The sequence below is a fragment of the Chaetomium globosum genome, genomic scaffold (genome assembly GCF_000143365.1).
Source record: "Chaetomium globosum CBS 148.51 scaffold_4 genomic scaffold, whole genome shotgun sequence".
Lineage (NCBI taxonomy): Eukaryota > Fungi > Ascomycota > Sordariomycetes > Sordariales > Chaetomiaceae > Chaetomium > Chaetomium globosum.
This window is the reverse complement of record NT_165979.1, coordinates 2,949,621-2,970,330: the sequence shown is the minus strand read 5'-3', so window position 1 is coordinate 2,970,330 and position 20,710 is coordinate 2,949,621. Positions and strand designations below refer to the sequence as shown.

Sequence of the window (20,710 nt, the reverse complement as noted above, 5' to 3'; positions counted from 1 at the left end):
ATTCATGAGAACGCGGAGGAGCCTACCATGGTCGCCACCGAACGTCCCCCATATCCGGGGAAGCAGTTGCTCATTCTCGGTGAGTTCCAGAAAACGCTCACAGTACCTACCGGGCCTTTGACTAACACGCCGTAGCCCTTTGTCGGATATGCGAGCCGATTGCATTCATGTCCATCTTCCCATACATCTATCACATGGTGAAGGACTTCAACTTGACCGATGATGAGAGCCAAATTTCTTTTTATGCCGGCATGGTAACTTCGGCGTTTACCTTTGCCGAGTTCTCGACCAGCGTCTTCTGGGGAAGGCTCAGTGACAAGATCGGCCGGAAACCCGTGCTTCTGATGGGAATGGCCGGGACAGGAATGAGCGTCCTTGCATTTGGCTTTGCCCCAAATCTGCAGGTCGCCCTATTTGCTCGTGCACTAGGAGGGTTCTTGAACGGGTAAGTTTCATGGAGCATGCTCGGGGTTTCCGGAGCCGCCCGGCTGACGGCAGAAGCAATATCGGGGTACTGCAGACGACGGTTGGGGAACTAATCACCGTCAAGGAACATCAACGTGAGTCGCTCTAACCCCGGTGGCAGGAGGTAAACGAAACAACTGACATGTATGTGTCTCAGCTCGGGCGTACTCGGTAATGCCGTTGGTCTGGTGTGTCGGGTAAGTAACAATGGATGGCGCAAACGCCGGAGGCATTCTCGAGCGGTAGTGCTAACCACAAGGGCAGTTCGATTGTTGGCCCCATGATCGGAGGCGCACTCGCAAAACCAGTCGACACCCTACCTTCGGTCTTCACCCCGGGCAGTATTTGGGACCGCTTCCCTTACCTCCTGCCGAACTTGTTCAGCGCTATCTGCGTCTCGGTCGGAGTTGTCATTGGCCTCTTGTTCCTGGAGGAAACGCACGCAGAGAAGAAGAAGGGCCGCGATCGTGGGGTGGAGCTCGGGAACTATCTTCTCAGCTATCTTCAAGCGAGAAGCGCGAAGGCCGAGGGCAAGTTGCCAGCGAAGAACTCCGAGGAGCAACCTCTGTTATTCGAGACGGAAGAGACATTGCCCGGGTATCTCACCAACGGAGACTCGGCATCATCGGTCTGCGAACAGGAGCCGGTCGGCTTCGAAGAGGCATCCGGCGCCCCGGCACCGAAGCAGGATGGCAAGCCCACAGCAAGAATCTTTACCAAGCCGGTGATTACCATCATTGCCTCATACGGCATCCTGGCATTGTAAGTCCCTGAGACTTGTGTGCGCTGGTGTCCAATACTAACACGTTTTAGCCACACCATGGTGTTTGATTCACTACTTCCGGTATTCCTCAGCACAAACCCGCCTGATGACAAGATGCCGATTTCCCTTCCCTTCAAATTCGCCGACGGCTTCGGCATGGATACCCGGACGATTGGCGTCATCCTTTCCATACAAGGCATTTACTCGATGGCATCGACGCATTTCTTGTTCCCGCTGATTACCCAAAGACTGGGCCCTCTCCGACTCTTCAAACTCATGTCTATCCTCTACCCGCTTCTCTATTTCTTCACGCCCTACATAGTCCTCCTCCCCGAGAGCCTCCGGATGGCTAGCGTCTACTTCATCGTGGTGTGGAAGTGCACGTTTTCGACTCTGGCGTACCCGAGCAACGCCATCCTCATCACCAACTCGGCACCGACGACGCTCACCCTGGGTACGATCAACGGAGCGGCCGCCTCGACGGCCAGTCTGTGCCGCGCGCTGGGGCCCATCATCTCGGGTCTCTTGTACTCGATGGGATGGGAAAACGGGTATTCGGGGCTGTCTTGGTGGGTTACTGGTCTGGTAACCATTGGCGGTGCCTATGTGGGCCTGAAGATCACGGAGCCTCGGGGGAGGATGGATGAGAAGCTCGACATCGAGGCGGCTCCAATGCCTCAGGGTGTCTGGGATGCGGCGGGAACGAGCGGCAGGCAGACGCAGCAGAGCTAAAAACCTGTGCGGATTTTTTTCACGACGAACAAGTTTTCCTCGGTCGACGGATCGACATGGCCAGATGCCCTCGAGGGCTATCCTGCGCCGCCCAAGCCTTAGATGGGCGGTTGTTACCGACGGCGTTTTGCATAGGATTTTCACGAGCGACTACATTCCCCGGGTCTTGGTTTTACTGGGATAGACTGGTGTTGGCTCACCGAGCGGGTTCTCGGGAGAGATACACGCAGAGCATACACCTTTTTTCTTTTGGCGACGGTTGGGTGACGGGATAGTGGCGTTTTCCATGTCTCAGGGTTGGGGGGCTAGGTCACAGCGAGTTTCTTGGTTTTAGAGACACGGGCGGAGGAGAATCGGGGCGATTTGCATGCGAGGAAGGCCACTATCCGACCTGGTCGGGACCCCCAGCTGCCACACCCAGGGCCCAGGGCCCAGCAGCGCGTTGATGGCATGGAGACGGTGGGGTCCAACGGGTCGATGGACACGGCGGTAGATGAGGGAGTGCTTGTTGCTTGTGCTTGTGGCTTCCCTTTGGGCCATTCTGGGTTTCTCTCTTCGGTATACCCCCTCCCACTACGACATATCACCCGCCCATGCGCATTGGTATTTGGTTTTTGGTTCATCTGTTAACGGGCGAGGGAAGGATGGATAGGCGTAACTACATGGCTTGGCAGGCGGGTTTCACGGACATGAGTGGTTTGTAGTTAATGACAGTTTAGGCAATCGATCATCATGGGCGTTGGAGTTGATGGACACGTCGTATTCTTCTGACATGGTGCTCGGAACAAGCTGTCCTCCCTGCCTTGGTACAGGGACATCGGTGCCACCGTGGACCAGTTTAAGTGGTCAACTAACTACACTTAACTACACTACCTACCAAGTAATTACACAATGCGCCGCGAGCTGGGGTGCATTGTCTTTCTTATCTTAGGTTGGTTAGTTGCTTTTGTTAGGTACTTTGAGAATTTATTTGTATTCATGTCATCTGCCATCGACCATCTCTCGACCGTAAGTTACCTAACTAGTGAGTACAGAGCAAGCAAGACATTGTGCATCCATCACAGTTGGCAGATAACTAATGGAAAAAGAAAAGCCCCACCGAACTTCATACATACCACAATCAGTTTGAGCCACTTTTTGGTCACTTCTTCGCCGACACCCACTTATCTTGCTTGCTTACCTATCACACGGAACCGCATGCCGCCTGGGCATTCCGTCAATTGGTGGGGATCTGCCAGTCGCCAGGGGTTAGGATGCGCCTCTTCTTCGTACTATCGGCCTATCCTATCACCCTATCGAGTCCAGCCTGCGCGCAAACTTCCTGCCCGCTCCGTTCGCGAAAGTGATGCACACCCCCGAGACACCGGCCGCACCGCTTCACCATCCGGGGTTTTTAGTTCGACGCCGCTCGACCCGCCATCCCATGTGAGCTCCCGGCCTGTCTTGGTTTCCAGACCCCGCGTCTAGAGCTAGGTAGCAAACACATTACAGATAAGACAGTGCGAACACGGTTCGAGCGAAGTGCCGAAGCAAGAAAAATACCGGAGCTCAAGCCATGGGCCCGACCCATTGCGCCGACAAAAAAAGCCGATTAGAATAGTGATCGGATCTATCCACAAGCAAGGGGGCGAGGCCGACCAGGCAGGAAAAGCCACCACACAGCTCCGCGCTCTCCGCGGCGTCGGACGAGACAAGCGCGGCGGCCGAGCTCTTTCTTTCCCACCCGCGCCGTGCTGTGCGCCGTGAGCTGCGGGCGTTACTGCTCGGGATTTTAGGAAGAGGAGGGGGGGGAAGGCGACCACCTGATCCGCATCGGGCCGCACCGTTAATCGCCGAATCACGGAGCCGCACGTCGTCGAATTCTTGTCTCAGAAGCTGCTGGCCGGCCAGGTGGCTTGCGGGAGAAAAAGAGAGGGAGAAAAAAAGTAAAAAAAAAAAGAAAAAAAGAAGAAGAAGAGGATGCCGGCACCCGATCGTGACCCTCCGTCTCCGGACCTCCAGCCCTCCAAACGCCCCCGCCAATCATCCCCCGATAAGGACTCCCCAGTGTCACTCCTGTCGGCCGGCGCTGCCTCCCCGACGGGCGACCACATCCACAACGGCCTGCTTGGTTTCGGGGGGGAAGGGGGAAGAGGAGGGGGGGGAGGAGGAGCCAGCGGCAATGGCGGTAGCGGTGGTAGTGGCGGTGGGGTCGCGGGCAAGATCGGACAGAGCAGCAGCTTCCGCAATGTGAGCGCGTGCAACCGGTGTCGGCTGCGCAAGAACCGCTGCGACCAGAAGCTGCCGAGCTGCGCGAGCTGCGAGAAGGCCGGCGTCGCCTGCGTCGGCTACGACCCCATCACCAAGAGGGAGATCCCGCGCAGCTACATCTTCTACCTCGAAAAACGGGTGGAACAGCTCGAGGCCCTGCTAACCACCAACAGCATCACCTTCCCGCCTCCCCAAGACCTCGACTACTGCTCCAAGTCGGGCACCGGGTCGGCCACTGCCCTGTCGCCCATTGAAACGGGGCAGTCGGTTTCCTCGGAGGGGACCTACGCCCCAAGTAGCGGGAGGGGAGAGAGTAACGGCGATGGAGGCGCCGGTAGGCTGCAGCGGATAGCCTCGAAACCCGGAGGCTCGTCTGCCAGTTCCGGGGCCACCAATAATAACAACAACCGCTACCTCGGCTCGACCTCCGGCATCTCATTTGCGCGCGTGGTGTTTGCCGCAGTGCAGTCGTCTGTTTCGGACCAGAAGTCCAACTCGGACAAGGGGGGCATACGCCCGTACAGGCCCTCGCCGGGCGGCAGCAATGGCGGTGCCGCCGCCACCGGTGCCGGCGCTGGCCCCGGCGCTGGTCCGGGCACATCGATGCGGGATTCCTTCTTCGGCCTGCACACCAAGCCGACCATCCACCCGGCGACGTTCCCCGACCGGGAGCTCGGGCTGAGGCTGGTCAGCCTGTACTTTGAGCACGCCAACCCGCAGATCCCCGTCCTGCACAAGGTCGAGTTCGCCGAGATGTTCGAACGGGCCTATGCCGAGGAGGGCCGCCGCCGCGGGCCGCGGGAGCTGTACGTGCTGAACATGGTGTTTGCCATAGGCGCCGGCATCATCGTGGGCGATTCCAAAGGGGAACCACCGGCTGCGGCTGCGGCGTCGGTCGGTTCTTCTTCTTCGTCCGGATCCACGCAGTGTCAGCCGGAGGAGTACCATGCCAGTGCCATTGTTCATCTTGAGGCTTGTCTTGGGAGTGGGGGTGGTCTGGAAGACTTGCAGGCGGTGCTGCTCTTGGCCAACTTTGCGTTGTTGAGGCCCGTCCCTCCTGGATTGTGGTATATCATTGGCGTGGCCGTCAGATTGGCGGTCGACCTGGGGCTGCACTACGAAGACGGCAAGGATCTTGAGAGTGGTCTGGCTACCCCGGCGGCCCAGCAGAAGGAGACGGTGGCGAAAGAGAAAGGGAGGCGGGAGTATGTGCGCGATCTGAGGCGGCGGCTCTGGTGGTGTACCTACTCGTTCGACCGACTGGTCAGTCTTTGCGTCGGCCGGCCCTTCGGTATCTCGGACCAGGTCATCACAACCGAATTTCCTTCGCTGCTGGAGGACCGGTTCATCACACCCAACGGCATTGTTCAACCACCTTCCGGATCACCACTGCCGAGCTACAAGCTGGTGGCCCACCACTACTTCCGGCTCAGGCTTCTGCAGTCCGAGATACTGCAGGTCTTGCAATTTCGACAAGCTCAAAGCGCCTGGGCAGGCGGTAAAGGCTGCCAAAACCCCTATATGCACACGGCGTTGCCCTCCCCGTTTCTGGTCAAGTTTGATTCGTTCCGATCCTGGCGAATTGACATCGACAGGAGGCTGTATGAGTGGAAGAACTCGGCGCCGCGAAAAGAAGACACGGGCGTGGCCTTCTTGACCGACTTTCTACATCTCAACTATTGGCAGGCCATCATCATGTTGTACAGGCAGAGCCTGAGCGTGCCGACGGTCTTTGAGGGCGAGTATGACACAGCCAAGGAGGTGGACAACCCTGCCATCTACAACGCGGAGCTGAGCGAGGACGAGGACCGGGTCTATCTCAAAGTTGCTGAGGCCGGCCAGAAGATCCTGAGGCTGTACCGCCAGCTGCATCTAGTGGGCGTTGTGAACTACACTTACCTGACGACGCACCATCTGTTTGTGGCGGGGATATCGTATCTCTACGCGATTTGGCACTCCCCGATTGTTAGGAGCCGGCTGGTAGGTGGTTTGCTTTCTTGATTGATAGGCTATTGCTGACGTGTGTGTGTAGTCTATGGACGAAGTGGATTTCACTATTCTGGCAGCAACATCTGTGTTTACGGATTTTATGGACAAGTGTCCGCCCGCTGAGGCGTGCCGAGACGCATTTGACCGCACCGTCAAGGCCACACTCAAGATGGTCAACGCCTCCGGTGGCTTTGGCCAGCAATACCGACAGCCACACGCCAGCGTACCCTCCAATCCAAGAACCACCCTTGAACACAGCCGACTCAACTGGAGCACGAGAAGCGACAACGCCCCTATGCTAGGCAAACCTCACCACAAACGTCACTTCCGTGGCTCGCCATCAGTGGACCAAACGCCCACCGCCCTTCCGGACGCATACTCCAGCAACCCTTCGTTACTATCCGCCTTTCAAAAGGGCGCACAATACCGTCTCCCCAGCGGCCCCGCAGTGAAGGCCGAACAAGAGGGTTATTCCCACATCCGCAACCTTTCCGTCCCCGCACAAATCAACACCAGCCCCACCGGCAACACCAGCAGCCCGCTTACTCCCGAAGCAGCAGCGGCGAGCGTCGGCCAACAAAGGATGCCCTCCCCAGCAGCCATCCAACAACGTCCCACCCCGCCCACCGCGCAACTCACCTCCCCGATGGCAGAGCTAGTGAACCAATCGCCGCCAGCAGATTTCCTCTCCCCACGACAGCGACAGCAACAGCAACAGCAACAGCAGCAGCAGCAGCAGTTCAGCCCCGGGGCAATATCGCTTAGTGAGCTGCAGGGCATGGATTTCCTGCAGAATCTCAGCCCCAACGCCAACAGCAATGGCAACGACAATAGCGCCGGTGCGGCCGGTGGTGGTGGTGGGGGCGGTAGCGTAGGGGGGTTGGACGCGGTCGACTTCAGTGGCCTGGCCGACACACATATGGATCTGGGCTTTGGGCTCGGCTGGGAGGGGCTGCATCATGATTTTAATGATGGGCAGCAGCTGGATTTGTTTGATGGTTTCTTTTTTGGTGGGGGGCCGCAGGGTGGTAATGGTGGTGGTGGGGGTGGTGGAGGGGGGATGTGAATGATGTTATGAGGTGAATGTGGGATGGGGAATGTGTGATGAATGAATCTAGATGGGTGGATATCTTTGTGGGTGGATTTAATTGATGATGAGATAGGGTGGGAGGTGTTTATGTGTTTGCTTAAACTCGTGTCGTTGCAACTGGGGGATTACAGACAGCCTTACCCGGTTTGGGCTTTCATTATGGATGCGATACTAGACTCAGAATGCAGTTACGCCGTGGATGGGCTTCTGCCGAACATGTATCATGGGATGAATAATTTAATTTGAATATCCTTGGATTCCCCCCCGATCTGGAACACACGGTCTACATTACAACCCGAACTCTAGCCACCAATACCAACTCCCAAGACCTATTGAAACTCCGAAAACGATCTCAACTCTTGGATACACGTACACACCTACTGTAGACCGAGTTCAAGCTGCCCCACCTATCCGCCGGCGCATATACCCCCAGCATCACCCCTTATTCCTTCACTCCAGCACAACAACCTAAGATATAGATTCAGCTAACGCTCTAAGCTGCTACATACGACCATATCTACGAGAAAGTACGGGATCCCGTCCGCTCTCCCCTAGTCAAACTCGTGAGAGCCAAATTAGTACTCAGGTCGGTGACGACTGGGGAATCCTTGGTGTTGTATGTATGTATTTTTTTGTTGTTTGCTGTTGTATTGTAATTTCTCTACTGTGGAGCACTCGAACCCACCTTCATAAACGACACTGGCTCACTCGGCTACCACATACGACCATATCCACGAGAAAATACGGGATCCCGTCCGCTCTCCCCTAGTCAAACTCGTGAGAGCCAAATTAGTACTCAGGTCGGTGACGACTGGGGAATCCTTGGTGTTGTATGTTTTTGGTGTTTTTTTCGCTGATTTTGTGTCTCCTTTTCCTTAATCTGAGGTTCCGATGTTGCATGGTTAGGCGGCGCTCGTTGGGTTATGACATAAAGGATGAGAAGACAGTAGACGGAAGGGAAGGTCAATCAGGTGCCCGCCCGCCTTGAACTGGATCACACGATGTTGCCGTTGGTGGAGTGGAGTCGACCCGAGAGCCAGCGCCTTTGCCGGTGTTCGTCGCCGGGTTGCCATGAGTAACTGGTTGCAGCTAAAATATCTTCAATGTGGCTGATATGGAATGGCTGTACTTCGTACCTTTGCAAATTGCTAGCTGAAAGGTAGTGGCACTGAAATGGCCATGACGGATTCAAAACGGATTGGCGGGGTTGTAAAGGAGTAACTGGCTCGTTATATAGTATACAGCATTCATTAATAGAGACGTTTTGTGTTAGTCTGGCTCACAGGGGTATAATTTAACACCACAACCGTCCATCTCTAGATACACCTCGCCACCCTTGGTTCACACTTTCTTTCTGGTTCTTCCAAACAAACGAGAAAAATATCAATAAGAAATTCCCTGGATCTACTGAGACTTCTGAATCTCATCACCGCCCGCATTGCCGCCCGAAGAGGCCGCAGGGTCCTCCTTCGCCGCATCCGTAGACAGAACCCCCGGGTTCGCATCCGAGCCGGAGTTGGCGACCACCTCATCCTCGTCATCAACCGCCAGCTCCTCCAGCGTCTTGCGCTTGGTCTCCTTGATCAGGGCGGTGGAGCCGATGCCGAGCAGCATGAACAGGGCGTAGATCTCGAGGACGTGGTCCATCCAGGGGTTGGGGTTGCCCGGGGTGGCGCCGCGGGTGCGGAGGGGCGCGATGGCGCCCTGGCCGATGATGCTGCCGATCTTGCCCGAGGCGGCCGAGATGCCGTGGGAAGTGGAGCGGTAGCGGGTGGGGAAGCACTCACCGGGGACGATGAAGGTGGTGGCGTTGGGGCCGAAGTTGAAGAAGAACTGGGCGAGCACGAAGATGGCGAGCAGGCCGTTGGGCGAGATGTGGAAGTAGGCGAACCCCATCACCACGAAGAGCACCGTCAGGATCGTGAAGCCCATGAACTGGATCGGCTTGCGCCCGAGCGTGTCCACCGTGAAGACGGTCACCCAGTAGCCCGGCACCGCCCCCGCGAGCACGATGATCAAGTTGCCGACGGCCGTGTTGTACAGGATCTCGTATGTGTTGTTGGCGTTCTTGGTCGAGTAGCCAATCACCTCAAGGATGACGGCGTTGTTGAGTGAGACGCCATAGTAGGCGATGTCGAGGAAACACCACGAAAGAGCGGTTCTGTGGGGGAGAATTGGTTCGTTAATAATCTCGCGACTCGCGACGCCCGGGGGAAGTGAATGCTTACCCAGCCAAGAGCATAGCGTTCTTGGGCTTGGCATAGTGGCGGAAGAAGTCGGACCAGCTGGCCTTCTCGGTCTTCAGCTCCTCGTTGGCCTGCTTCTGGGTCGTGGCGCGAGCGAGTTCGTCCGGGGCGGCGCCCGACTTGCCCTTCAGGTAGGCCTCGGCGTCACCCTCAGCCTTTTCGACATCCATTTTGACGTCAAAGGTGTAGCGCGGTGTTTCGGGAATGGTAAGGCGATAGTAGAGGGCAATGCAGCCGGGGACGGCACCGAATCCGATCAGGACACGCCACATCTTGTCGACAGCCTGGGCGCAGCCACCGGTGCACTCGGCGAGCTTGGGGGACGTCTCGAGCGATGACTTGAAGCCAAGGGTGAGGAACAGCATGACAAAGGCGGCAGCGAGTTGGCCGAGACCTTGCATGGCGAACACGGCGCCCATCATAGCACCTCTCCACTTAGTAGTGGCGAACTCGGAGGTAATGATACTAGAAAGAGGGTAGTCGCCGCCAATGCCGATACCCTAGAGACGTCCAGTTAGCCTCAATTGGGCCTCTCCCGGGGAGAGGCGTGAGTAAGAGGCTCACCATGAGAACACGCCAAAAGATAATGACACCGATGATATCCATGGAGGGGGACGAGGAGGTCAGGGCCTGAGCGAGCGTAGCGAAGATAATCATGATCAGCTCGAGGCCGTACATGCGCTTCCGGCCAACGATATCAGCCAGGGCACCGAAGCCGAGCTGGCCGATGACGGTACCGGCGGAGGTCGCGAGCTTAATGGCAGTGTCGGAGGTGGTGGGCATCTGACCGACGCCGGGGTAGTACACAACACCGAGCATGAGGGTGAGGAGCGAGACGGTGAAGATATCGTAAGAATCGGTAAAGAAACCGACGCCCGCGACGACGATAGCGCGGACGTGGTACCAGCCGAAGGGGGCCCTGTCGACTTCGGCAAGGGCGAGCCGTCGCCGCTCATTCACGTCCTTGATGTGGGCAAAGTCATTGTCTAGCGAAACTCATGAGCCAGATTATTCCTCGAGGGAGTTTAGGGATAGCGTACGGAAGTTGTGGTACGCATTGTTGCCACCGCTGGTTTTTGTCGCCGCCATGGTGAGAACGTGTACTCAGCGTGTAAGGCCGAAGTGTTTGGAGAGTCTGGTGGCAGCGGGGAGGTACGCGGGAGGAGGGGTGGGATGGCCGCGAGTATCTCGACAAGGCCAGCCAGCTGAGTCGTAGTAATGTGATGCTGGTGGGAGTCGGGGGGAAGGGTGAAGGAAACAGAATGGTTTTCGAGCGGGAGGGGAAGCCGGAGAGGATATAGACTTTCTCGAGAAGAGGATTTCGGCTTGGCTGAGAAGTTCCGCCGCGTTCCGGGTACGAGTTTTGGATGTGCTCGCGTGGGCAGCAGGCCCAGTGTGCAGGGTGCCCAGCTGCTGTGTACATACTGGTACATAATTAGCTGCGTCCTTGTCGTTTGCCTCCCCACTGCTGCTACCCATGCCCATGTCCGTCATCGCCCAACACCTCACCCACTCCCCCACCTCTCGGTGGCTGCTTCTGTCCCAATTACCTGGACCGTTCGGGTTGCGCAGCTGTTGCACGTGGGAGAGCTGGGAACTGCAATGGCTCCCGGCAGGCAGCGTATTCACACCCACCTGGACGGAACTTCCGGGTCGACCAACACTCCCTCAACTTGATTTTCATCCTTCAGGGTTTGTGAGCCCTCGAAACGATATGTTTCATGCTCGATGTAGTGCACAGTGAACCTTACCCCTGCCCTCTATCTCTCGGCATCTCTAGGCATCCTGGGCATTGCTGGGCATTGCTGGGCATCTCCGTCCCGTCTGCACGTCGTTCTTGGCGACCGGCAGAGGCTTGGGCGAGGATGGATTGCTTCGCGAACTGGCGCCCACAAAATCTCCGTTACGGCCACCTCCAGACGCCCATTTCCCCAAACGGTGTCTCGGTCAAGGCCCCTGGCTGCTTCGACCAGTCAGGACCCCCAGCCCGACTCAGCTCAATGACAGAGCGATTTATCGGAAGTCGGATCGGAAGTCGGAGAGCGTACCGAAAGAACAATGAGCCAATCGCTCGTTGATAGAGGTCCAGAAGCGGAAAGTCGTACCAGGAGGACCAACCTGGACCGTTACCCACAGCAGCGGGGCTTCGACTGTTCCGGGAGCATGGGTCTTCCCCACGAATGACAGACCTGAAAGCGCACCACGTTTCGGGTTCTCGAACGTTGGTTCGTCGGATTCTCCCGTTTTTTTTTCTGGGGCATGGGGGACTTGCATCTCAATCAAGCTCCAGATCCTGCGGTGGACGGGGTTCGATGCCAACTTTTCTCCCGGCCGCCACTGAACGGTAGTGTAGTTATCTCCAGTCACGGCCATACTGTGTAGTCTTGATTTGAACCTCGGTCGGAGTCCTCTGGACTCGTGGAATGGCAGCATGATATTGCCCTGGCTACTTGGCATGCCTTGGCAAAACCAAGGACAAGCTCCAACGAATACTGAAGTTGATGATGCTGGAATGCGTTCATTGTGCAGCTCCTTGGGCCTCTCAAAGAGTCTTTGTCTGAGTCTTGCATACATCGACAAGCAATCGATCGACCATCGCTGCCGAGGACATGTGGCGCGGGGCCAATCGGATACAGCAACCCAGGCACGAGCCGTTTGTGAGGTGATCACTTTTTAAACCATGACGCCACTCTGTCGCACCGCACCGGCCACAAATGCGGATGGTTCGTCGGGGTTTCCGCGTCTTGCTGCATTCAAGAATGAGGCTGGCAAGCTGGGTACATAGGTACGTACATATAGCCACCAGTCTTATCGGTGGTCGCTCTCGGTCATCCACGTTTAGCTGTCTCGTACATCTCCGGGTGGGCGCTCTCCCATGGTTGAACGTCGTCATGTCGAGATATTGTTAGCGGCCGTGCATTGCCGTGCTAAGCTTTCTTCACTGCTTATCTCGATGCTTGTTTTGCTTGGCTCGCGTAGCGTCCCGCCGTGGCGGTCTTGGGTAGCTCTTGGATTCTTGGCTGCTAGAGCAGGAATGAGAGCACGCGACTTCTTGCCTCAACCGTTTGGCTGGGCAGCAAGGATATGTAATGCTTTGCTTGGCGACTTGGTGGCATCTGCGATTCGATTCGACTCGACTCCCGTATGCATTTGAAGACTCTCAAACTTCAACTATCCTGTCGTCCTCACCGTCGTCCTCGGCTTCCCCCTCCGCCCCCGGTTCAGCCTCGTCTCTCATTAATACCTGGACCAACCGCTCACACGCTTCTTGAACGTCCTCGTCGTTGACCTTGAGATGTGTCTCTCGGATAATCGGGTAAACGTTGACACTTCGCATCAGATCCCGCCCTTCTCTCGTAGTTGTCAGAAGGGTCAGTGTCTCGACGTGAGTCTGAACAATCTTGGGATCTGAATCTCGTTGCTTGTCGGGCGGCAGCAACTGCAGATCCGGCAGCATCCCCATCATTTCCTCCTCATCATACTGCTCGTTTCCGGTGATAGGCAGCAAGAGATAGGGGAGGATATTAATCTGGTCCTCGTCGAGGAACGCAGGGTGTGCTGGCACATCAAACGCCGCGTTCTTGATGGTGCTCGCCACGCCTTTCCTCCGAATATCCGACTTATGTTCTGTGAAGACCTTGATCTTGTTGATGGGGACTACGCCGTCGTACTCTTGCTTATTGACGAAGAACTGCCGTATCTCTGGGTGCTTAGAGAGGTCGGCGAGAACGTAGGCAAGGTAGTCGAAGTCGGCCTTCTTATTGTATGTGCCATCAGCCCCCTTCACGAAGAGATCAAGCAGCTGGTTTAGCACGAGCTGGTGGGACTGCAGGGTACTTGGCGGGTCTTGCTTGCGGGTCGCGAGGCTCTTGAGGTCATCCCACTTGACCATGTTGGCGAGTAGCATGGCGAGTAAATTGGCATTGGGTTCTGCCGGGTCCTACCAAAGTCGACGTTCCCTCGGTCAGCCCTGTTCCCGAAACACCGAGAGATTTCTGGCCGCGGTATGGCCAACATACATACAACTAGATTACCAAGGAGAATGCCGAGAAATTTGTCGTCAGTGGCCACATATTCCAAAATGCTTCGGTCTGCCGTCAAATTGATCAAGATGGTGAGAGCATGCTCTGCGATTTCCTGTGCAGCGTCTTAGCAGGGGCGCATTTACAGAGCAACGGCGATTTCTCACTGGATGATCCCGGATTAAGAACTTGAGATGTTTCACGGGAAGAAGCTCCTCCGCCTTGAAGATTGAAGGCTGTTCCACGGAATACGGCACGAGATTCTCAGTGGCAAGTTTGCGGATTTGGGGGTTTGGGTGGGCAATGAATCCCACGAGCTGCGGGCAATTCGTCAGCTATCTTTAGATCATTGAATTTCATTTTTCCAGGCGTAATATTACCTCCTCGAGTTCTGTTGGCATGGTTGAATTCGGGAAAAAGAATATTGTATAATCTTTGTTTTGTTCCAGTCACGATGCTTCTTTCCTCGCCCGCAGCTGCAGCTCAAATTTCAAGAATTTGGGGGCATGACGCGGGGCACCGCGGGGCTTCCGTCTGTTATCGATAAGACATTTGCTTGAGCGATAAGCTTGCCGGTGTATTGTATTTCCGCCCATGGGACTCTTGCAACCAATCACAGCTACAGCGCAACCAGGAGGGGGTCCACTATGGTAACTTTTTTGTGAAGATGCACGAAAAATTACCCGTTTCAAGTTGAAGCCTGAGCCGCCTACTATACTTACTACGAGGTCATTCCACGACGTAAATCGCTTCATCTAGCGCCATATTGCGCAGATCTCAAAATGCCCAAATCAACAACAGCGTCGCTATCCAACAAGAGACGTCATAACCCCCTCGAAAATGACCTACTCGCGACCGGAGTACTTAAAAATCGAGAGGGGAGGCCCTCGAAGCGGGCCGACAGGAAACAAGCCGAGGAGCAGGCCTATGTCGACGCCAAATCTTCCCGCAAGATTCTGGCTTTGAGCCGCGACCTCATTGACGAGGAGGAGCTCCAAGCCGGCCACAAAAACCGAGACGTATCGGCACCGTCCGGTTTCGACTTTGACCCCTCCCGGTTAGAAGGCGATAGCGACCAGGATGAGGAGGAATACGCCAACGAAGAGGCGTGGGGTGATGAGGAGGATGTTGTCGAGGAAATTGAGGTCGACGCAGCCGATCTCGATACCTTCAACCGCTTCGTCACGCCGACAATGAACGATGACCCCCTTCTCACACACGGCTGGGATCGGACGCCAGGCGACGGGACAGAAGAGCAGGGGGGTGGGACAAATCTGGCAGATTTGATCATGGCCAAGATCGCCGAGAAGGAAGCGATGCAGGGTGGGCAGCAGCAGGACTTCAACCCGATCGAGGAGGACTATGAGATGCCGCCGAAGGTGATCGAGGTGTTTACCAAGTACGTGTGGCCGGGATTGGGGCGGACGGTCGATAGGAACGAGGGTGCTAACGAGCCGCCAGAATTGGGCTCATTCTCGCCCGCTACAAGTCCGGGCCGTTGCCGAAACCGTTCAAGATCCTACCACAAATCCCCCACTGGGAAGACATTCTTCAAATCACGCGACCAGATCAATGGTAGGTGCATTCCAAACCCGGGAACCTCGAGAAGATAGGCTGAACTAAGGTTCTAGGACCCCGAATGCGTGTTACGCTGCGACGAGGATCTTCGTGTCGGCCAAACCGCTGGTCGTTCAGCGGTTTATGGAGATGGTCATCTTGGAGCGCGTCCGCGAGGACATTTATGAGAACAAGAAACTCAACGTGCATCTTTTCAACTGCCTCAAGCGGGGCCTCTACAAGCCCGCAGGCTTCTTCAAGGGTTTGTCTAACTCCACATTGGCGACGCATCTTTGAGGCTAACTGTTTGAACCAGGTTTTCTCTTTCCGTTAGCTGCGTCAGGTAAGTTGTTTCGTATCCTCACTAACAAGAGCTTTCTTGTGCTAACTGTTAGCAAGGCACTTGCACATTACGTGAGGCGCAAATCATCTCTGCTGTTTTGGCTCGCGTGTCCATTCCGGTCCTCCACTCGGCAGCGGCTATCAAGACACTGTGCGATATCGCCGCCGAGCAGGCCTCTCAGCAATCAGAATGTGTCAGCGCGACCAATTTCATGCTGAAGGTTCTTCTAGAAAAGAAATATGCCTTGCGTAAGTTCATATGCAGCCGTTTATCCAAGTTCCAGTACTCTCGGGATACTAACCTGACGCGATAGCATGGCAATGCGTTGACTCCCTCGTCTTCCATTTCCTCCGGTACGCTGCGTCCGCCAGGGATGGAGATGGCCCCAGATCACTGCCTGTGATTTTCCACCAGTGCATGCTTGTGTTTGCGCAACGATATCGCAACGACAGTAAGTGTCTTTTTTTCTCTTGAACCTTGTAAATCTGTCCATAATGCTCATTCCTGCCCTTAGTTACTGAAGACCAACGCGAAGCCCTCTTGGACCTTCTTTTGAACCATGGCCACGACAAGATTGCTCCCGAAATCAGGAGGGAGCTGCTCGCCGGGCGAGGACGAGGTGTCGCAGTCGAGCAGCCTGGGCCAGCGTTTGATGGCGACGACACGATGCTTGTTGACTCATGAGGTTAGGTATGGGGTGTCTTACTTGCTTTGTGACTTGCGGACAAATGAAGTGTCCAGCTGGTTTTGCCGGCTGCTGAGCACCAATTGGGCGGTTTCCAGCAATCCTGTCCTGCGAGGCAAACTTGCTACCACCGAAAATCATTCGGTGCTGGCCTTCCTACGAAGTGCGGCGGGGCCAGAGGATATGTGATGATCCCGACCGAACAACATCGCATGAATTCGCGGTCTCGGGAAGCGTCCAGCATAGCGCAGGACTGCCCGTCCTTTTGGGCCAAAGCTACGTAGCTCGTTATCACGAGTTTGGACTGGAGGACACCGTGGGTCCATTTTCTGTGGCCTTGATGATAATTTTATATGCGACCATGACACATTTTGAGCACGGCTTTGGGATCAATACCCGGGTTGCTCATGCTCGATCGAACAATGGGGGTTTGTTTACGATGGTTCCGGGTATAGTAGAGCGAAGGCGGGGCAAAATACTGCAAGAATAAAAGGTTCCTTCACACTCGCACACCAAAAGTGGGGGATTGAGAGCGCCGTGGTTAATTAAGTACGGAGTACCGAGAATGACAGACAATAGCTCGAAAGGGGCACATCCCTTTTGTTATTGTTGTCGCCCCTGTATGTAGGAGGTGGGTCTGATGGTCCGAGCACACCCGCTTTCAGCCTTTCGAGTAAATGAGTGGGGATTTCTGATCCCTGGCCTCTGACCTCTGCCCTCGCCTCGCAGCCTCGTCTCGAGTAAAGAAACGCGACTTCTTCCCAAGCAGCTTCGTAGCCACACCTCCACAACTCGCCATTCCCTACCACCGAACCGAACCCAATTCAAAAATCCCCGAGTTTTTGAGCCTTGGAAAAACAACGAGATGGCTTCAGTTGAAGATCCACTGCTGCTTCTGCGGCAATCAATTGCTTCGGGTAGCAAGATCACACCAACCGCATCGGCCGACTCGTCAGAAGAAGCACCGCTTTCCAAGGCCACCCACCTCGTCTTCACCGATCCGGCCCGGGTCGCCGTGCCTATCGATGCGCCGACGCGATTTACGTCAACCGAGGGCAAGGCCGTCGATGTGCGATCCATCTACTTTGCCTGGCTGAACCGCGACTTTGCCATTCCCGAATACAATGCCGTGGCTACCAAGCTGAACGAGGAGATGGCTGGCGCCACGGCCGTGCACATGTTTGCGTTTGTTGAGCGTCTCGTGCTGTTTACGTTTTTGGAGGGCGCGCAAGAGGAGAGCGAGTTTATCAAGCCCCTGCCCGGGGACAAGGATGCCGCAGCGGGTGCCGGCGCGGCGGCGGCGGGGACAGCGTTGAAGGCCGCGCCGGCCGCGTCGGGACGCGCAGGGCGAGGTACAATGGATCCACGCCTAGCGCAGATCTATAACGGGGAGCGGCGCATGGGCGACCGGAATACCATCCTCAGGGGTATTAAGGCGACTGTGAGTGGCCAAATTCTACGTGTTAAATGTTGTGGTACAATCCTAACCAGTCAACGCCACAGGACTTCTCCCACGTTCGCAAGCTCGCCACGCCCTTCATGACGCGCAAACCAGGCGGGACCCCCACAGCAACCGGTATTGGTGCCAACCCGTCGCTCGCGCTCAACCAAAAGCCGGTCCGTCGACCCGACCCCATCATCCTCCTCTCGCCGTCAGCCTCGGCGCTCCTGCGCATGTCCAACGCCAAATCGTTCCTCGAGGGCGGGCGGTACGCGCCGCCGGACCACACCTCGACGTCGACCATGCTGCACATTTCGCGGCTCATCAAGGACATCGACGCGACGCGGCCAATGCGGTTCATCCTGGTGGAAGGGCCGGAGCAGTTCAAGCCCGAGTACTGGAACCGGGTGGTGGCGGTGTTCACGACGGGCCAGGCGTGGCAGTTTAAGAACTACCGGTGGAGCAACCCGACCGAGCTGTTCAAGCACGTGCTCGGCGTGTACCTGGGCTGGCGCGGTGACGAGCCGCCCGAGGCCGTGCGCGCCTTCGGCCACAAGGTGCTCTCGTGCTCGGTGGAGAAGTGGCGCGATCCGGGCCAGCCCGGCGCCGAGACCAGCCGCTGGCGGGATCGCGAGGTCGTCGAGGCGATCTGGAAGGGCATCGAGGCGAACATGCGCGCCAAGGGGTGGCGCAAGGATGCCGCGCCCAGTTCTATCTGAGAGGAAAATCTCGCCCGGGGGATCTGTGGAGACTCGAAATGGAAAGCTTGGATTGTATTATTCACTTCTTTAAGGGCATTAGCTGGGCGTTCGGGTGGCGTTTTTGGAGGGTTCACATATAGGGGAATTCTGGAGTTGGGTCCGGTTACCCTGGCGGAGGTTAAAACGATGATAGTTGGAAGCTTTGATCGTTGTGGTGAAATCTACCCCCTGCGGTTTGGCCGTTGATGTCAAGTCTCGGACATTTACAATGGGAGCCGCGTGCACTTCTCAACCAGGCAGCGTCATTTAACTCATAATAGATAGGAACTGATCATTGCTAAGATAAGTGCCGCGTCGCGCGCACATCTAGATACCTCTATCCCGCCAAACCCATTAAACCGCAATCCGCACCCGCACCCGCAACGCCAATACCCTGTCTGTCATCGCCCAACCACCAAAATGAAAACCATCCCCTCAATCAATCACAGCACAACACAATCCCCGCCACAAGCACCACCGCCGCAATCAAAAACCCCTTCGCCTCCTCCCTCGACCGCGACCGCGACCGCCTCAACCTCCTCCTCCCACCGCCATACTCATCATACCCCTCCTCATCATCATAACCACCCCCACCATCACCCCGACGATACCCCTTTTCCTTGCCTTGCCCTACCCCCTTCCGACGCCGGTGCTCGTGGATCCGCCCGTCCGGGTAGACTGTGTACTCCTCAGGGGCGCCGTCGTCGGATTCGGAGTCGGAGTCAGAGGCTGAGAAGGACGAGCCGTGTCGCCGGCGCCGGCGCCGCTGTTGTTGTGGTTGATGGGGGTAGGGGATGAGGGCTTTGCGGTTGTTGGTGGTGGTGGTGCTGTTGCTACTGCCGTGGGCGGTTCTGCTGTGGGTGTTGGTGGCTGTGGGGCCGCTCGCGGTGGTGGTTGTTGTTGTTGAGCAGGAGCAGGCGGATGTGGCCGAGGTGGAGGCGGCGGGGGAGGGGGAGCGGGGTCGTGGCCGGGGCCGGGGCCGGTGGTGCTGCCGATCCCGATCCCGATCCCGATCTCGATCTTGATTTCGGTCTCGGTCCCGATTGCGATCGCGTGAGTCCCGTGGGACCATCCCCTCCCCGCGCGGGGTTCCGGGAGACCGGGGGGCTGGGTTGGGTCGGCGGTGGTGGTGGCCGTAGCCGTGGGAGGGGTCGGCGGAGTCGAGGGAGGCCGGCATGGTTTAATGAGTGCGGTTTGCTTGTTGATGCATGCAGGTTATATTACTTGGCTTGTGATGCTTGCTGGTGGTGTTGGGTGACTGCAGCGATAAGTAAAACAAGCTTGTCGGGTTTGGCGAGTTCGGGGATTTGGTGACCCTCGACGACGAAAACCGCCATGGTGGCGAGACTGCCTTGTTGCATATCGCAGCCAGTTACCCATTTATTTTCCAAGAGGAGCAATGAGAGGAGGAGCTTTGGTGGCCGAGCCGCACGAGATGAAACCAACCAAATGGTGAGGTTGTTCCGCACCCAGCCTAGCGCTGCGATTGGTGAGTGGTTTGTCTGAGTGTGACTGGCTGTGTCTTACACAAACCAAACAACCCTTGTCATTGCCTGCCTTAGTTATCACAGCAAGTCAAAAGAGACGATTTTTTTCCAAACCACAGAACACAGGTGAATTGCTACTTCTGACCTCTGAGACAAGAATACACACCTCCCTTCCATCCACAATTTAATCACAAAGCTCAGAGTGCCACCCCAAAGGTCCCATCTCCTCCCCCTCCCGCGTACCTCCTATGTGATCACCTGTCATACCCGTCTCACACAGGTGCTGAGCCGCTGGGATGTCGCAGTATGTACCTTGTTAAGTGGCCGCCTGTGTCTTGTTTCCGCCTGTGTCTTATTTCCGCCGTGCTTCTTGTTGTCGCTGTTCTTCTTCTTGTTGCCGCCATTCTTCTCATCTTTGGTGTCTTTCTTTGGGGCGGAAGAAGCAAGGCAGAGAGTACCCACATGATGGCGGTGTTTCTTTCCGAGTTTGCAGAATCTGAGGTGCAGAGCACTGAAGAGATTGGCGTGATGCCAAATCAGAGGCAAATGTGATTGAAGAGATGTTGCTGTTGCTGTTGCTTGGGAGGGAAAGTCTCAACCAGTTCGCCCTCGGGGTTGGTCCTTTACTTATACTTTTTGTTTTGTGGACATCCCTTTGCATGATCCAATACCTACCGGTCCTATCAAAACAAGGCCCATGGCCATGTCCATGCCTCAGGAGCAAAGAGCCGCTCACCGCCGGTGTTCCAGTCTGCGGCCACCCCCCAAAGGTGCTCGTATGCGTCTTCTCAAAGGCCAGGGCTGTGCCTCCTACATAGCGTTGATATGCAAGGTTGACAGAGTTGACAGGGAAGGAAAACAGCCTGCATTGCGCTTGGAAAGTTGTTTGGGCAGAGAGGC

General features: G+C 56.2%; 7 protein-coding genes across 7 annotated transcripts; 4 read left to right on the top strand and 3 right to left on the bottom strand.

Annotated features, from left to right (window-relative positions):
* Positions 1–27: 27 nt before the first annotated feature.
* CHGG_04685 (uncharacterized protein) lies at positions 28–1,960 on the top strand (the record flags this gene model as incomplete). Its single annotated transcript, XM_001223898.1, has 5 exons — positions 28–79; positions 136–445; positions 623–662; positions 725–1,227; positions 1,279–1,960. 5 exons carry the CDS (start codon positions 28–30, stop codon positions 1,958–1,960), a joined length of 1,587 nt encoding a protein of 528 aa, XP_001223899.1.
* Positions 1,961–3,919: 1,959 nt separating this feature from the next.
* On the top strand, positions 3,920–7,265 carry CHGG_04684 (uncharacterized protein; the record flags this gene model as incomplete). The annotated part of the gene is made up of 2 exons (XM_001223897.1): positions 3,920–6,190; positions 6,243–7,265. The coding sequence occupies 2 exons, from the start codon at positions 3,920–3,922 to the stop codon at positions 7,263–7,265; spliced, it is 3,294 nt and encodes a 1,097-aa protein (XP_001223898.1).
* A 1,428-nt stretch (positions 7,266–8,693) lies between these two features.
* On the bottom strand, positions 8,694–10,624 carry CHGG_04683 (uncharacterized protein; the record flags this gene model as incomplete). The annotated part of the gene is made up of 4 exons (XM_001223896.1): positions 8,694–9,450; positions 9,518–10,035; positions 10,100–10,521; positions 10,576–10,624. 4 exons carry the CDS (start codon positions 10,622–10,624, stop codon positions 8,694–8,696), a joined length of 1,746 nt encoding a protein of 581 aa, XP_001223897.1.
* A 2,071-nt stretch (positions 10,625–12,695) lies between these two features.
* Positions 12,696–13,427, bottom strand: CHGG_04682 (uncharacterized protein; the record flags this gene model as incomplete). Its single annotated transcript, XM_001223895.1, has 1 exon — positions 12,696–13,427. The coding sequence occupies one exon, from the start codon at positions 13,425–13,427 to the stop codon at positions 12,696–12,698; it is 732 nt and encodes a 243-aa protein (XP_001223896.1).
* A 912-nt stretch (positions 13,428–14,339) lies between these two features.
* On the top strand, positions 14,340–16,141 carry CHGG_04681 (uncharacterized protein; the record flags this gene model as incomplete). Its single annotated transcript, XM_001223894.1, has 6 exons — positions 14,340–14,956; positions 15,189–15,376; positions 15,431–15,457; positions 15,514–15,705; positions 15,771–15,908; positions 15,972–16,141. 6 exons carry the CDS (start codon positions 14,340–14,342, stop codon positions 16,139–16,141), a joined length of 1,332 nt encoding a protein of 443 aa, XP_001223895.1.
* An 866-nt stretch (positions 16,142–17,007) lies between these two features.
* Positions 17,008–18,302, top strand: CHGG_04680 (uncharacterized protein; the record flags this gene model as incomplete). Its single annotated transcript, XM_001223893.1, has 2 exons — positions 17,008–17,583; positions 17,634–18,302. The coding sequence occupies 2 exons, from the start codon at positions 17,008–17,010 to the stop codon at positions 18,300–18,302; spliced, it is 1,245 nt and encodes a 414-aa protein (XP_001223894.1).
* A 460-nt stretch (positions 18,303–18,762) lies between these two features.
* Positions 18,763–19,500, bottom strand: CHGG_04679 (uncharacterized protein; the record flags this gene model as incomplete). The annotated part of the gene is made up of 1 exon (XM_001223892.1): positions 18,763–19,500. The coding sequence occupies one exon, from the start codon at positions 19,498–19,500 to the stop codon at positions 18,763–18,765; it is 738 nt and encodes a 245-aa protein (XP_001223893.1).
* Between the last annotated feature and the right edge of the window lie 1,210 nt (positions 19,501–20,710).